General features: G+C 39.8%; 1 protein-coding gene across 5 annotated transcripts in view; it reads left to right on the top strand.

Moving 5' to 3' along the window:
• Positions 1-15,638, top strand: part of GRM1 (glutamate metabotropic receptor 1) — a 195,415-nt gene that overhangs the window by 115,156 nt on the left and 64,621 nt on the right. For all 5 annotated transcript variants that reach the window (XM_026100282.2, XM_064509191.1, XM_026100283.2 and 2 more), the window contains one exon: positions 10,418-10,653. In XM_026100282.2, coding sequence (XP_025956067.1) covers positions 10,418-10,653 — 236 coding nt within the window. The remainder of the gene's footprint in view (positions 1-10,417; positions 10,654-15,638) is intronic.

Genomic DNA, 15,638 nt, shown 5'->3' with positions numbered 1-15,638 from the left:
TTTCTAAATGTACATCTGTTCTTCTCACAATTTTATTAATGTTTATAACAAATTACTGATTTTTACTCTTTTTTTATTATATCTTCAATATAAATTTCTGATTAGCATAACTTACAATGAAACCTGTAGCTTTTAGAAATTCTTGACTTAGGTTGTTACTCTCTTGAACACATGGATAGGTCTGTATATTAGTCAATTCCCAGATAGTCAGGCTATTGTACTGCAGTGTGCAAGCTGTTTTTAAGTATACATCTCACTACAGCCTCCCAAGCCCCTGATGCCACAAAATGAGGTTACTGTGGGATGTACTGTAATACCATTCAGTTACTGCATGCTAGTGAGAGCCTGTGTATGAACCTTTTCCTTACATCAATGAGTATCTGTCACCTTAGTTGTCTTCTTGAAGCCAGCTAGTGTGAGGAATGCTTAAACAATGAATGAGAAATTTATAATCTAGTCTTTAGTAAGAAACATTTAAACAAGATGGCACATTTCAGTTGTTCCTCTGAGCAAAATATCTGCTCATTTCCAGATATTTTCTGGGCAGATTCCGATTTAATTGGGATTGGATACCTAAAAGACTTCTGCTCTCTGCTGTAGTTCTGACTTATAAGAACAAATAAACTTGAGGACCAGAGGTTATCTGGGTGATAGTGGGCTAAGCTTGGTTTAGACAAGCAGATGATTGTACTGAGAATTCTTATTTTACATTTGTTCAGCTACATGAATAAACATTTATAACTTCAAGAAAGCAAAAAGTGCAGAAGAATAAATCAGTAACATTTTTATATGCTTTTAAAGTGCTTTAAAACAGTTGCTTTGGATCAGGTATGACAATATTCATTCCTTGAAAGAAGTGATTTATTAGAAAAAATATTATTCCAGGCATTATACCTTTTTCACATTCAGTAACTGTTTATGAACATATTGCTTAATCTTCTTGTGAATTCATTATTCAAATTACTAATCAGTTGCTTGGTTTGCAAATGGTCAGTTCATTGCAGACACTATGCAATGTTCTGTTAGTAAGTACCCAAGTCAAATGAATCATTCTGTGAAAGTTTTAAAGTATTACTTAATTCACTCACTAGAAGATTTATGTGCTTAGGTGACGCACTAGCATAATATGAATTTGATATTTTATGTATGAATGTATAATTTCAAATGAACTTTTTGTGAATGTCTGAGTGGAGTATATCACTTTTGTAAACATCCACAGTAACCTGAGTGTTCAAGTAGCTGCAGAAAGTGTAAAAGAAAAAATTGCAGAGATGGCCAAATTTAAATTAGCTTTTGTACAAACAGCTGGTTATGGAAATATTCTTCTATGTTTAGCCTTGATTAACAGCTTCACAAGTTCTGAGATTCTGTTATGATTTTCATAATATTTCACCTTTTGTTTTTCATTTTATTTAAGCTGATGTTTTGAAGCCCATCATAGTATGTTTTGGTATGGAATGGATAACATGATCTTCTGACTACAGGGAATTGATCTTGGAATAGCAGCTACCTATTCTACTGCAGAAATGGTTTAATTTAATAGCTATCAAAACAATGAGCAATTTCTGCATAGAGGTGTGCGTAATGGTACAGTTATCAAGCATGAGTATGGAAATAGTCTTCCAGAAATCTTGTGCAGGTCCTAAGAACCAAAAAGAATAACTAGATGCAACATGTAGGTGTCTTCTTTATATCTGCCTACTTCGAATTTAATTTCCATTGAGAAAAGGGTTATAAACTCTGTGTATATTTCTCTTAAGCATTATCCCATGAGAGATAACTTGAGGGAATCATGAGAATATAAAACACTAAAGGAAAATTCTGTACTATCCTATGGAAGTCAACATATAGGACAAATCTAAAGCCTTGAATTCAAGGTATATTTGAGCCCAGCACAGTCTGTGGGAAAAGGGAAATGGAAAAGTGATTCCAAGATGCTTCCCTATTTCCCTGTCTCTCAGAGTATCCACAAACAAAACAGAATGAGAAAGAAGGAAACATGCCTCTGTTTCTGCCTGTGGTTAGGGAGGACATCCATGAATTAGTCTTTCAGGAAGGACGACAAATTCTCATCCAAGCACCCAGCAAGCTCTGCTGGATTGGCATGGAGGAGACAGAGCCGAGTCTTCACTTATTCTCTCCACCTCCCTGTCCATTTCTAGCCTGTTTCCTCACCACAAGGTATTTCTCTTCTCAGACCTTCAGACGTGGCCCTGACACTGGAGTGGTTTGCAGGCTGGAGCAGAGGTAGAAGACGCTCTGTCTCCCTTTACACCTGTGCCTGGTTGTGCAGAACAGACTTCAGTCTGTGAGACCTCCAGGCAGGACGGCATTCCTACCTGGAATATCACTTCCTATCTATCCTCCCTGAAAAGGGTCTACAGTCAAGCTCTTTGTGGCAGGAACTATCCCTTATTACCTGTAAGCACTCCTCAGTGGAGCCTCCTTGCACATAATCTGCAGCACAGCTGCAACAGAGGGTTAAAAAAAATCCCTCAGGAACTGACATAGAGAATAGAGGTAAAACTCTCTATTTTGAGATTCGGGTTTATTAGTAAGATGTTAAAAATCTTGTATTCAATTGCCCATACTGGAGCCAGGAGCACCTTCTATGAGCCACAGTGCTAACTAAGATCAAGGCTTCCCATCTGTGCATGCTTGTAAAGAACTGCCCCCCCCCCCCCCCCCCACACACACACGTACTTTCATTTGGAAAAGAGATTGCACATTCACAATGCTTCATGCTGTGAATTTCCAACATGCAGAGCAAGGATTCAGTCCTCTTGACAGGCTGGGGTAGAATCATGTGTACACCTTGTGGAAACTCAGCTATTGCCTTAGAGAATACATGTACGCTTGCCGATTTTCCAAGATACGCACCATTGTGTACCCTTGAGAATGGTAAAACCTTTCCTGCATAAAAGCAGCAACCACGTTTACAAAAAGCTGTACATGCCAACTGTGTCAAGAATTTTCACAGCAAAGCCTCCCCAAGATCATGCTTGCATGATAGACAGTTAAATTACATTATGCAAATTTCATGCAAATATATGCACTGCATATGATAATTAAAACCTTCCTAAATACATATTTACAAAATAGACAATCCATCATGGTCCATGAGGTTATAATCTACATTTTTAAATGATCAGTGCAAGAACTCTGAAAATTGACACAAAAATGAATGATAATCATCTGAAACATAATGACCTATCATTTATCAACTTAAGTTCTTTACAGTGTGTCATTCATTCAAAATAAATCCACTGATTTGCTAACTAAGGATCAGAAGTCCTTACCAACAGTCTGTGCTGGCGTAAAATATGAAAGCTAATGCACTAATATGATTATGGGCCATCACTAATCACAGACAGGAAGTGAAAAATTCCATATGCAGTTTTATGCAACAGTACCTGGCATGGACAGAAAATTTACCAAGAAATATGACTAAGTACCCACAGAAAGTGGGAATTTGGGGGGGCTTCATCTTTCTATTTCACTTAGAAAACAGCACCTCCTGTAGGACATTAGAGTTCATACTGTGCTGGGTACACATACAGCTGTCACAAATGAAGCAGTGTTAACTGGCGAATCATGCCAGTCACTTCCTGCAATCCATTGGTGCTCTCTAGCTCAGGACTGGTCCAGCCCAAGTCCTGACCATGTTTGACGTGTTCTCGAGCCTGTAGGCCATGCCAGGGTGCCCACAGTGGCATACTAGCACTGCATGAGTTACGAGTCTAAAACCCATAACTGCATGGTCTGGCAGCAAATGTTCCTTAGTTGCTCCTCTTGTACCTGGTGATGGGGAGATGGTCAAGATGGCACTCTTCTCTCTCCCTCTTACTTTCCACTGCTTTCCAACGAGCTTCGGTGGTTTTCTCCTCCTGCTTACAGTGCTTCATGCTGGTATTTTCATGATGCTTTCAGCTGATTTGAATCAGTACTGTCCCATGAAAGCCAACATCTAGGAGAAATCTAAAGGCTGGAATTCAAGGTACATTTGAGCTCAGCACAGTTTGTGGGAAAAGGGAGCGGAGATGAATCCCACAGTATCCTGTGACACCTTCTGTAAGAGGTGGGCAGTTTGGGAGAGTGATAATTCCTGCCTACCTCCACCTATGGCTGCAGGAGCAAAACTACTGGTCTATTTACCCGTTTTCTCTTTCAGTTGCCAAGATTTAGTAAACTTCTCATTCTGAGTCCTCTGGTTTTGAGAAGGTCAGTCAGTGCTCAGCAAGCCCCAGGTTATAGCATAACAACATACAGCCTTCCAGCTTGGTATTGCCAGCAGTGGAATACAGGTTTATCTTTATCCATGGGACTAATCTTAATAGGATAACCAGGATTACTCACACATGTAGAGGTAACACTATGTTTAAGTACTTATGGTTTTGGAACTGAGGAAGGCTGTCTTGCTTTCAAGGCAAGTATATAGTGCTAGTGATTTAGATGAATGACTGGATGCAAAAGCGAGTGTCCTTTTGTGTCTTAGGCTTGATATAATATTCATTAACAATAATTTTCAGCATTTTTCAGCTTTCTCTTTGCCAGTTGCTGACTCATGAGCTCTGGATGGTCTCCAGTTTCTTTCCAAGGGGTCTTCTGTGTGAAGCATGTATTACATGGGCACTGAATGTTTTTGATAGAGTTCTTCTTTGCCGGAGAATATTTCCATCCTCCTTCACAATGAGCTAATTTTGTTTTCTCTTTTCAGTATACCAGGCTGGTGAAATAAAGAAATTTTTTAAAAAATCTACTGCCAGAAGAAGGTATCTGAGCAGCCAATTACAGTGTTTTTTGCAGATTACTCAGGGTCTGGTTCTGCTACCTTTGCTCATATCAAGTAGCAATAAGACACACTGATTTTTTGGTGGAGCTGCCTGTTAAATTTTCTCACCTAACACACTGGTACTTTCTGGATTGGTCTCATGCTGGGCTCTGAATCTCCATACACTCTGTCAGAATAGCACACATGAGGCCGTTAAAATTGTATTCCTGCATGCGGATGTGAGAATCCATGCTGAATTTTCCAGTTGGGCACTATCAGAGGAGATTTTTATAAACAGTTAAAGAAACAAAAGTCACAGGCTTCCTGCTCTGACTAGCTATCCAGAACACTGACATCTATCAGAACCAAGCTGCAGACTGTTTATTCTCCACTTATCACTGCTCTGGGATTTGTAGCATTTTGAAATATCTCTCAAAAACCAGTGTTTGTTCACCACCCAGAAAAGTGGTTTTGCAAAAAGGCACTTTCAAAATAAAATGTCAAAATATTCCTGAATATAATAATTTTGCTTTAAAATAAAGATACTGACATAAATAACAGAATGGCCTTGGCACTTTATCAAATGTTGATTTTTTTTGAGCAATGCTGTCCTCATATTTAAATCTATTAGAAGTTTGATATCACAGCAGGCCAGCTGGCAGCCTTGAGAGCAATGGTAAGAAGGCATCCAGAAACATGCTCTGTGGGAGTTGAAGCAAAGTATATTGACATGTGCTTTAGTTTTGTGGAAGGGAAAGGAAAGAAAAGCAAGAATACGGACTCTGATCCACCCAAGCAGTACTGCACACCTGCAGGGAACTCCTGTGCACCAGCTCTTGGAAGTCTGAAACTAACATTCGTAATTAAAATAGGCATAACTGCATATAACACTGTTTTTTTAAACCAAATGAAAACTATCCCCTAGCACTGGAACAGAACCCATCCAAGAAGAGATGAAATTATTTTAGTATGACTGATTTATTTGACTTTATAATAATATCTGCTCTAGGTAGAAGGACTACTGCAAAAGCAATTCATTTAGCATTTATAAAGGGCTTTTCACTCTTAATTTCTTTTACACATTTTATGTGTCTTGACCAGCACAGCAGGAAAAAAGTGTAATTACCAACACAAACTTCTTAAGAAAACCCTGCATTTGTTAATGCTGAGGGGGCTGACAGAGCCACCAATGACGCAGGCTTTCGGACAGAAGTATCTAAATCAGTTGCCCTCTATGGTCTTGGTCCATGCCTCATAAGGGTGCAAGGATCAAATCGCCAGTTGCAGTTTCCAGGACTGACAAACGTGTTTTGTTTTCTTTACCTGTGAAAGGATGATGTCTTCCACAAAAATCACGGAGCAACTTTCATGAGTTCTTCATAAAAAATAACATTTTCTGTTTGCCTGTTTGGAAAAAGCATCTGGAAAAGCAATGATCTGAGTGCTGTACTGGGAAGCAGAGCAGCACTGCAGCTGCACTGTTTAGAGTTAAAGTCCTGAAGAGATGAAAATAGACTTCTTGATTGCTGGATGTCTCATCAGCCCTTGTGAAAAGCAGCTGACTGTTCATGTTTGGAAGAGGAGAGGAAATTGGAAATCCATTATCTTTCTCCTGGTATTTTAGTCGCAAGAATGTATGTGACTGCAGTTCAGAAAAGAGATCGAGACTAAGGTGTTTTCACTACAATTCAGAAATGTCCAGTGCAATACATCATCAAGGTAGTAAATTGGTTAAGAAAAGAAATTGCTTCATTTCTTCAAACTCATTCTGTGCTAATGGGAAATAGGAGTTCTGAAGCTTGACGGGGTAACTCTGGGGGTTTTCCCTTTTTGCCTGATTCCTGTTTGTGACTGAATGCCAGCATTTGGATTTGGCTTTGTGAGTGTCAGCCACCAGACTTGGACTTGGACTGAGAGTAGCTTGCAGAAAATTAATGACCACTTTGACTGTGATAAACACCACAAAACTGTAATGAAAGCAGTTGGTTCTTTCTCTGCTAACAGTGAACAGAGCGGTGGCTGGTTTGACGCCCACACACTTGTCCCTCCCTTACTGCTTCTGTCTTCACATTAAAAACACTCTCATAGAGCTTCAGATCAACTGTTGCACAAGATACCAGCTGTGTTTCAAGGCTAGACTGTGACAAAAACCCGCAATGGACAGTCATCAGGGAAGGCAGCTTGGGCGATGGATGTTTGGCCACCTTGTCGTGCCCATAAGCAGCTCTGCTATTTCAGGCATGAGTTCACAAAATCTGCAGTAAAGGCACATGAGAGAGATGCACAAGCAACATTCAGCTTTACTTACCACTCAGGAGGATAAAAAGGGGAAAGTAGGTGGAAGGTACTAGATTCTGACAATAAAAGATTAGTATGCACTGCCTTTTAATGAGATTCAATTTTTTTCCCCTAGTATCAGCTATTGGTTTTATGATTGTGTCACTGATGTGCACACTATCATCTGGCCTTTAATATCATGGTGTTGCTCAGCGTTAGAAACATCAAAATTTTTAACACTGTCTTCTGGTATGCTATTCATTCATTCATATAGCACTAATGATACACATTGTTCAGACAATTTTTTCCACACGGTAAAAAGAATTTTAGTCAGAGATTATAAAAAGAGCTTAGGTCTCCAATAATTGTCCTCCCACCACTGCTTATTAAGCTGCTCCCTAGGGCAGCTTTCAGCACTGCCAGGAATCTGCAGCTACTGGGATGGCACAGGTACCCTAAGAGATCAGAGAGAGACTCCCTTTTGCTCCTTGACTTTACTGAAAGTACAGCAAAGCTCTCATATTAACTCCAAAACAAACGAACATTTCTTTTCTGATTCCAGTGCCTTTTCTTCACATTTGATTGAGCACATGACTTTTCAGGCAGTTTTAACAATTTGAGGAAGCTGAAGAGAAAACAAACAAACAAAAAAAAACATTTGTGGGCTAGAAAGAGACAAAGAAACATGAGATGAGAGTCTATGTTCCAATTTAGGAGAGCTTTTCAATCAGCTGCACTCAAAGAACTTGAGATACATTGTCTTTCACCTTTGCAGAAAAGCTCTGCTTCATCTTCAGAGTTACTGTGGCAATCTTCGAAGCCAAATGTACAAGGGAAAAGAAATAAATCATTCTAATGCTTGTCTGATAGGAATCCCAGAGCTAGAGAAACTACCTCCTTTCTAGAAAGTCTTGTAAAAAATGACCTGATTTACTTAATCTTTTTGACTCAGTAATGTTTCTGCTTGATTTTACAGTTTGCAAGCCATAAACATGGTGACATATAATGAAATAATCATGCAATTAGAAGTCAATTAATTATGCTGTAAGTGACCTCTTTCTTGTTTTTCCCACACACAAGAAGAAATAAATATTGTGTCTTTTGCTCCTCTTTGCTAGTTTGTGACTTGAACTATGTGGAATTTAAGAAGTTGCTTCTCCTGGTTTTATCTTTGTAAGGTTAGCTAGACTGTGGTGTAATACGAGGCAGCAGTAAGGGTGTGCTGTTCATCATACTAGTTGCCTGGAGCATGTGGGCAAGTGGGGCAGGAAGCAGGAATGGACGAATTGTGGCTCTCGAGCTGTGTGCCCTTCTATAGCAGTCAGTTCAGGCGCAGCTGTCAGGTCCAGGCTACACCACATGATTATCAGTAGGGCTGTACTGGTACAAAGGCAGCACTTGGGTAACCCACGTCACTGGCTGTGGGAGGAAATGATCCAGCAGGTGCTGCCGGGTTGGGTTCATAATGGCAGAGTCACTTTGTGACGCAGCCTTATGCCAGCCCCAGTCCACCATGGGACTCACGCCATTGCTGTCTCCCTCCTGTGGCTCCCCCTGCTCTCAGCTCTCACACTGCATGTGAGAGGCAACATGCGCGTGTGTGTATCTAATGCTACTTAGCTATAGGAAGACTTTGGTCAGTGGCTTGTAGGCTCAGCAAGTTTGCCCACTCCTACTTCAAGGCTTTTATTATAAGGGGCGAAAAAAAGAAAAAATCCTGGCCTGAAGGTGCCATGCAGTGCCATCTTAAAGTACAGCTTTGTTAGTCCCAGGGCCCAGGCTGAAATGAATCTGCAAATTACTCAGTGGGTTGCCAGACATCCAATATCTTGTGACCTTGTGTAATAAAGGCTTGGGTCCAGTGTCCCATATGAAAAACATTCAGTATATGGCCTTTCCTGCATTTTCATGGAGACCTACCATTTTTTTCCAGGTGCCAGCAGCACAGATTCTGGAAGTTCATAAATGCAGCAGTTAATGTGAATGCCAGTTGTTCAGTCTGGAGGCTGGGGGTCCAAGACTCGCACATACACCATGCACAGTCACTCTACACTTGTTTGACTGGTACTGTGACAGAACTTGCTATTTCAAATCTTGTCTATTTTCTGTTTTGGAGGTCCTGTCACCTCTATGCTGAGTGCCTCTTGAATGAATGTCCTCAGCTGGTATGGGCTACAACCCTATGCTCTTCTCAAGGCACTGCGTAAGAGGCTCCTAATATGGAACTTCTTTCAGTCTGTCCAGGGTTCAGGATGATCTGTGAAGAGCCATTTTTGGATGAAACAGATTTTTGTTTTAGCAGCCAATGACATTTTTCCTCTATAGCTCTTTGCTGCTGAAAGTACTTCATCTGTCTGCTTTTCACAGCAGCGCTGCTGCTGGTTTGATGCTTAATGGCTACTGCTAGATCAGAGATACCAAAATAATCTATTTCTCTCATGATATGACCAGCATATTAGAATTAAGCATAGGCTGACTTATATTTGCACTTAAATCAGACTGTAATACCAGTGTGCTTAGGAAACCCTAATAAGAATTGGAGAATGACACTAAATCAATGGACTTCCAGTTAAGACAACTAAACTAAAACTCAGATGCTAAGCCCAAAGGACTTTATTCAGGCCTATTAAAATAGAATTTCCATCAACTAATATCCCCAGAAAAGATTTTTATCTTCAGGTCTTTAAGAGTTCCTCTGTGCTTTGGCATGATTGACTTAGATTGACAACAGAATAAACAAACAGATGAATGAACAGAAAAGTACAATAGAAAATCCATTGTTCATTTTAAAAAAAGCATGTTTGCACAGATCCTTTATGATGCAAGACTAGCAGGTGGTTTTCTTTTTAGTTTATTCAATTTCATCAAGTATTCTTATTACATTCTCCTCAACATGATGCATTTCTCAGTTCATGTTTGATTTGAATTACTCTTCTAGCTGTAAGATCCACACATGCTGAGATGTCTTCTGCAAAACACCTAGGATTCTGGTTTGGTTTCCTTTCCATCAATATTAATTCTTCCAGTTTCTACTCCTTACAGGATAGCCTAAATAAGGCAGAATCTCCTCAGTCATAAAGACATCACACTGCTATGTCCAAAACCCCTTTCCAGGGGGACAAAGACAGATCTTCTTCATTCCAGATGAGTTAACGAGGACTTGGCACGAAATCAGTCAGACTTGCTCATTACAACAGTCTCCAATACTGTTCTTGCTTCTTTCCCTCTCTGCCTGATTTTTAAATCTGCCTGGAATGTGCTTTATATTTCCCCATAACCACATTTCTGAGAGTGCTGGCCTGCCTTTGGCTAGCTGCTTTTTCAAAACAAGCTTCCTGTCTCTGTGTAACAGGTTTTTCCTCTTTTCAGTGACGGCTGGGCAGACAGAGATGAAGTCATTGAAGGTTATGAACCTGAAGCAAACGGAGGCATCACTATCAAACTGCAGTCTCCAGAGGTCTTGTCATTTGATGACTACTATCTGAAGCTGCGGCTGGACACCAACACTCGCAACCCCTGGTTCCCTGAGTTCTGGCAGCACAGATTTCAGTGCCGCATCCCAGGGCACCCACTGGAGAACCCCAACTTCCAGAAGAACTGCACTGGTAATCTCTCAACTATTTCCCATTTCAATCTGTGCTCTGGCTAAAATTTGTCTCCATGGGTTTAGGGGGCATATTTTTGTTTGTTTGTTGTTTTCAAGTGTATAAATCACTGGTGAAAAATGCCAGCCTCAAACCATGTAGACTTAAATCCCAGCTCTGGGAGGAGTATGCCTGGTGCTGGCTGCACAGCCTCCTGTCAATACAGCTCTGCTCTGTCACAAAGCGACTTGTTCCTCTCTCAGGTTTTAGGGCTATGCTGAGGCTGGCAAGGATGCCTGAGTTTGTAATATGGATGCCTGGCCTCAGTGGCCAAGTTATTCAAGATCCAGGGAGCTGAAAAATCACAGGTATTTTTACACTTTGAAATCTAGACCTGGAAAAGATCCCTACCTCAATCCATGGCCAGATAAACAGCCTTGTCCTTAGTTTAGTAAATGCATAGGTTAAAACAGACACAAAATAAGAAATTAACCTTTCTGGCCCAGCCAACCAAACAAAAATATGTAACAATTACATTTTAACAAAATGGGAACAAATTTAAACATTTTTTCCAACAGCAGTTCTTCTGACCAGATAAATGATCAGGAAATTTATTGAAGATACTATGGCAGAAAACAAATCTAAGGAAAGTTGATAAGCCTTAAAACTGGCCAGTCAATCATCTGATTCACCCTTTCTTTTCCTCACTGATTCAAATACATATAGTTTGTTTCCACTACATAGCACTCTCATAAAAAGCAAACTGTCCTACAAGTAGAAGTGACTATCATCTCATAGCAAGAGAAGTGTATCTATGTAGAAGCTGAGGACATAAATTAAAAATATTTCAGGGAGATTACCAAGACTAACTTTATTAATAAATTGAGAGGGATTTTTTCTATAAAGTATTGCTGAATATTTTCTGCAAATATATGATGTGTAGTTTATGAATATTTTGTTTGTAGTCAAAAAATTATTTTGAAACTGAGGCAGTTAATTGATTTTAAACAAAACTAACAAAGTTCGGCTTCCCATGGATTTGTGTCCTATTCATACATCTCCGCCCACTTTGCGCCTCTACCTGATATTACCAGTAATCTCAGTTGGTCTGCATGTTCCCCCTGGGCTGACTCCTACAGTATTTCTAGTTCCTCCTTTCTCCATTACCAACACTTCTTAAAAAACACATTCCACATTACCTCTATTTTTCTTCCAATTCCTGTTATTAACAGCTGAGTCACATCAACAAATATTGTGACTGACTCAAAAATGAACTGATGTGCTGGCTGACAGGCTGGCTGGCCTATTCTGTGTGATGAGGGGCTAATGGCATGCCTAACTAGACAAATAATTATTGAGCTTATGTGATATATTTTCCTCAACTGGATCATTAACTTCAGGTGTACCAAAATGATGATTTACATTATATATATTTATTTGTTTTTGACACTGCTTCAGCTCAGTCAGAAGGAGTTAATATTGGCCAACATTGGAGAAATTACTACCGGGAGGCTGAATAATGGCACATAGAGCAAATGTATAGCCTTCTTTCTTAAGAAAAAAAGCTTAAAACTGCATTGTTTTGGTCATTCCATTCACAGAAATAAATTGCAAGTTAGTACCCTATAAAAATGTCTAGCTTCTGAGGAACCTCAGCAGCTCTTTTAACCACAGGTAGTTTGTTGCTGAGTCTCTGGTTATAAAACCACAAATATTAGTCTGAATGCACATGATCATTCTTATCCTGCTGCATCGAAGGCAAATACCAGGTGGCAAGTTCAAAATGCACAAGAGGAGGTTGTTCTTCACAGAGCACATAGATGAGTTTTCAGCCACAAGATGCTGTGGACTCTAAAATTATACATGAAACAAAAAGAGGTTAAACAAATTAATGGAAAAAAACCAATAACTTATATGGAAAGTAACAAAATCTGCCTCAGGACATCCTGGGGCTGGAAGCCCCTGGACTTTGGAGAGGGAGCTGCAGAGGTATTGTTACTTGTCTGCCCTGCTACTCTGTGCTTCTCTAGGCATCAGATATCGGAGACAGCATTTTGGGCCTGATAGGCCTTTGGTCTGAGCCATTACAGCTATTACAAGTGAAATACAAAAACATCGGTAGACTCTGTCATTTAATAGCCATAATTCATGCACTCAATTGTCTTGCCCTGCTCTAAGAAGCTATAAATTTTTGTATGAAGCTTCAAAACGAGTGACACTTTTCAGCCTTTGATTGCTGTAACATAATCAGCTCTGAGATTTGGGAATAAACCACTAATAACCCTCAGGTTTCGAACACAGAACTGAGAAGTTCCTATGTGTTTCAAATCACCAAATGGAAGCACCATGAGGTATCTATTCCTAATAATGACATATCTACAGAATCAAGGGACTCACATGTCCTCAGTATAGATAGTCTAATGTACTTTAACTTCACAGAGCTGATAGGTGACTATGTGGCACCATCACAAATCTCCACACACATCTTTATACAATCTTTTTGCAGAGCTGAGAATGCTCTTTCGAAGACAAGTAGCTTCCAAGCTTGCTGATCAAGCCTTCCTCTCCAAAGTGGTCTGATACAACAGTGCCAAGAAACTGCCTTCCTTATCTCCCACAGGTCTGGAGACAGGTATCTTCAATTCATGTCTGAATTGCCTCTTCCTTCCTTCACAAAGGAGGCTTTATGCCCAAATTTGCTGGGGACTATCCATGTCACATGATAAATAATAAGTGCTAATATTTGAAATCCATTAAAAGTAGACTCAGTTTTGACTTCTTTGTGGTACTACAGATTAAAGTATTACTGCTATTACTGCATCACTCTGGGAAAATGATCAGTACTGAAAGCTGGTACCAAGTTCCTCAACTCCATTATATCTAAGAGCTTTCACTCTTATCTCAGAGTGTATTCCACCAGCATTAATTCTAATGAGATACATAGGATCCAGCATTATGGAAAAAGCTGAGCCCTCTTGATCTCATGAGTATATGCACATTATTTGTATGCACCATGACCTGTGACCGTCTCCGGGGTCCTGATCTGTTCTGTATTCTAGAAGTGCTCTGGTATTCATTACTGAGAACACAGCACACCTGCACCTTTGCATAAACAGAAATTGATTCAAAAGTAGACTGCTCAGGTTCACCTTCCGTCTCTGGAGAGTTATCATCTCAGGAAACTATCTGATCAGAGAGAAAACCAAAGGACAAAAGACACCTGTGCTGTCTAGGGCAGCATAGCGTATTTGTATTTACCCAGTAGTGACAAGTTACCTCGGAGCAACCGTAAACAAAAAATAGAAGACAGTGTTGTTCTTATTCAAAAAACATTCAAAACCCTTGGACTTATCAGACTTTTGAAAAGAAGAGTACTTACAAAGTGCGTATTTCAGAATCTTCAGTTACTGCTGGCCCAATATAATTTGCTCATACACAACCTATTCATTTTGTTGAGTGATTAGTTGACAAATGGCCACTGGAATGCAATTTTCAATTTTTAACATTCATGGATAAGCGGTAAATAGCAAGGACTTTTCCTCAAGCAATTCCAGCTGCTGCATTTGCAGTGTCTCACTCAGCATTACTGTTGACTCAGCACTAGCTTGTGATTCCAGGCTCTCTGGGAAGCAAGGGAAAGCAAGTCCCTAGAGATCCCCCTTCCCTGACTACAGGAATTGAGTGTGTACACATATTTGTAAAGGAAAAAGTCTATCTGATCAAAGAACTATTTGAAATAAGGAAGTCCAAGCACCTTCCACTCTGTGAAGTCTGCAGGATGTGTAACAATTGGCAGCATTTTCAGAAGAGCTTATCTGGATTTACCAGTACTTACACGGTTGTAGCAAAAATTTATGGGAAGACAAGACAGAATCATGAAGAGCTATGCAGTGACTGCTCTTTTTGGATTATCCCTTTTCTTCTTGTAAAACTTCGGAAACATTTTTCCCACTTTGGTGAAAGGCAAATGAGCCGGAGCAATTTTAACTTACTCCTTGCTAATACCACCATCTCATCTATAGTTAGATGCCATAAGCCACTGCCTCTATCCATTTCTCTATCTCTTTATCTGTCTTTCTCCCATGGCTACCGAAGATGTTCTTCCTCAATAAAATAAGATTCAAGTCCAGAAATTTTCTTATATGCAAAAGCAAGAGATTTTTATATGATCATTTTCGCAGTTTTCTTGATTTCTAGCAGGCCAAAACCACTTCCAGGACAGAGTTCTGCTTCTCAGACTGTTCATATCACTAAGATATTTTCAATTCTTTCTGTGTAATAGCTTCATTCTTAAGGAAACAAAGCATATACTATATCTGTATATGGACCACTAACTCGTTAAGAGGTTCAGAACCTCACACCATTCTTCACCTATTCACGACCTTCAGGTGAAAATTCAGAACAGAGCAGTCCATTTTAACACCAACAGAAAAAAGCTGTTTCTGAATCTGAGATAATAAGAAGCTACCTAACTCAGGATGGACGTGACACAATGTTCACTTAGCACACAACCTCAGGAACTGCCCCAAGCAACACTCAGAAATTGTTTCAGTTCATCAGGCAACTCAGCCATTTCCACATTTTGGAGATTGCATGCTGGCAGCAAAATTGGGTGATAGACTGTGCCTTTCCAACAGTTCTGTAGGAAGTTTTCTCCTTCCTGATTTAATAAAAAGTGTTCTTCTCACCACTTTGTTTTCACAAAACCTACAATGGCAAATATTTCTTTGGTGAGCCCACGTAGGCTAGAATTAAATGCATGTTACCCTTACCCAGAAATAGCATAGAACTCTGTGCAGCTCAGCTCTTGTTTGGAGATCTAACTACTCGTTTATGTACCTGTTCACCTCCTGACAAATAATACAAGAGATGTAGTTTATATAAACTGGGAGGGATGAGTACTTTTCTGCACAAGAGACAATTATGAATTTGGTTATGGAACTGATGCAAACACCAGATTATGCTCACAGCAGTTCATCTACTGGGACAACAAAATACATTGGCAG

The sequence above is a fragment of the Dromaius novaehollandiae genome, chromosome 3 (genome assembly GCF_036370855.1).
Source record: "Dromaius novaehollandiae isolate bDroNov1 chromosome 3, bDroNov1.hap1, whole genome shotgun sequence".
In the NCBI taxonomy this organism is placed as follows: Eukaryota; Metazoa; Chordata; class Aves; order Casuariiformes; family Dromaiidae; genus Dromaius; species Dromaius novaehollandiae.
The sequence above is the reverse complement of the archived record's forward strand: the minus strand, read 5'-3'. Positions and strand labels throughout refer to the sequence as shown.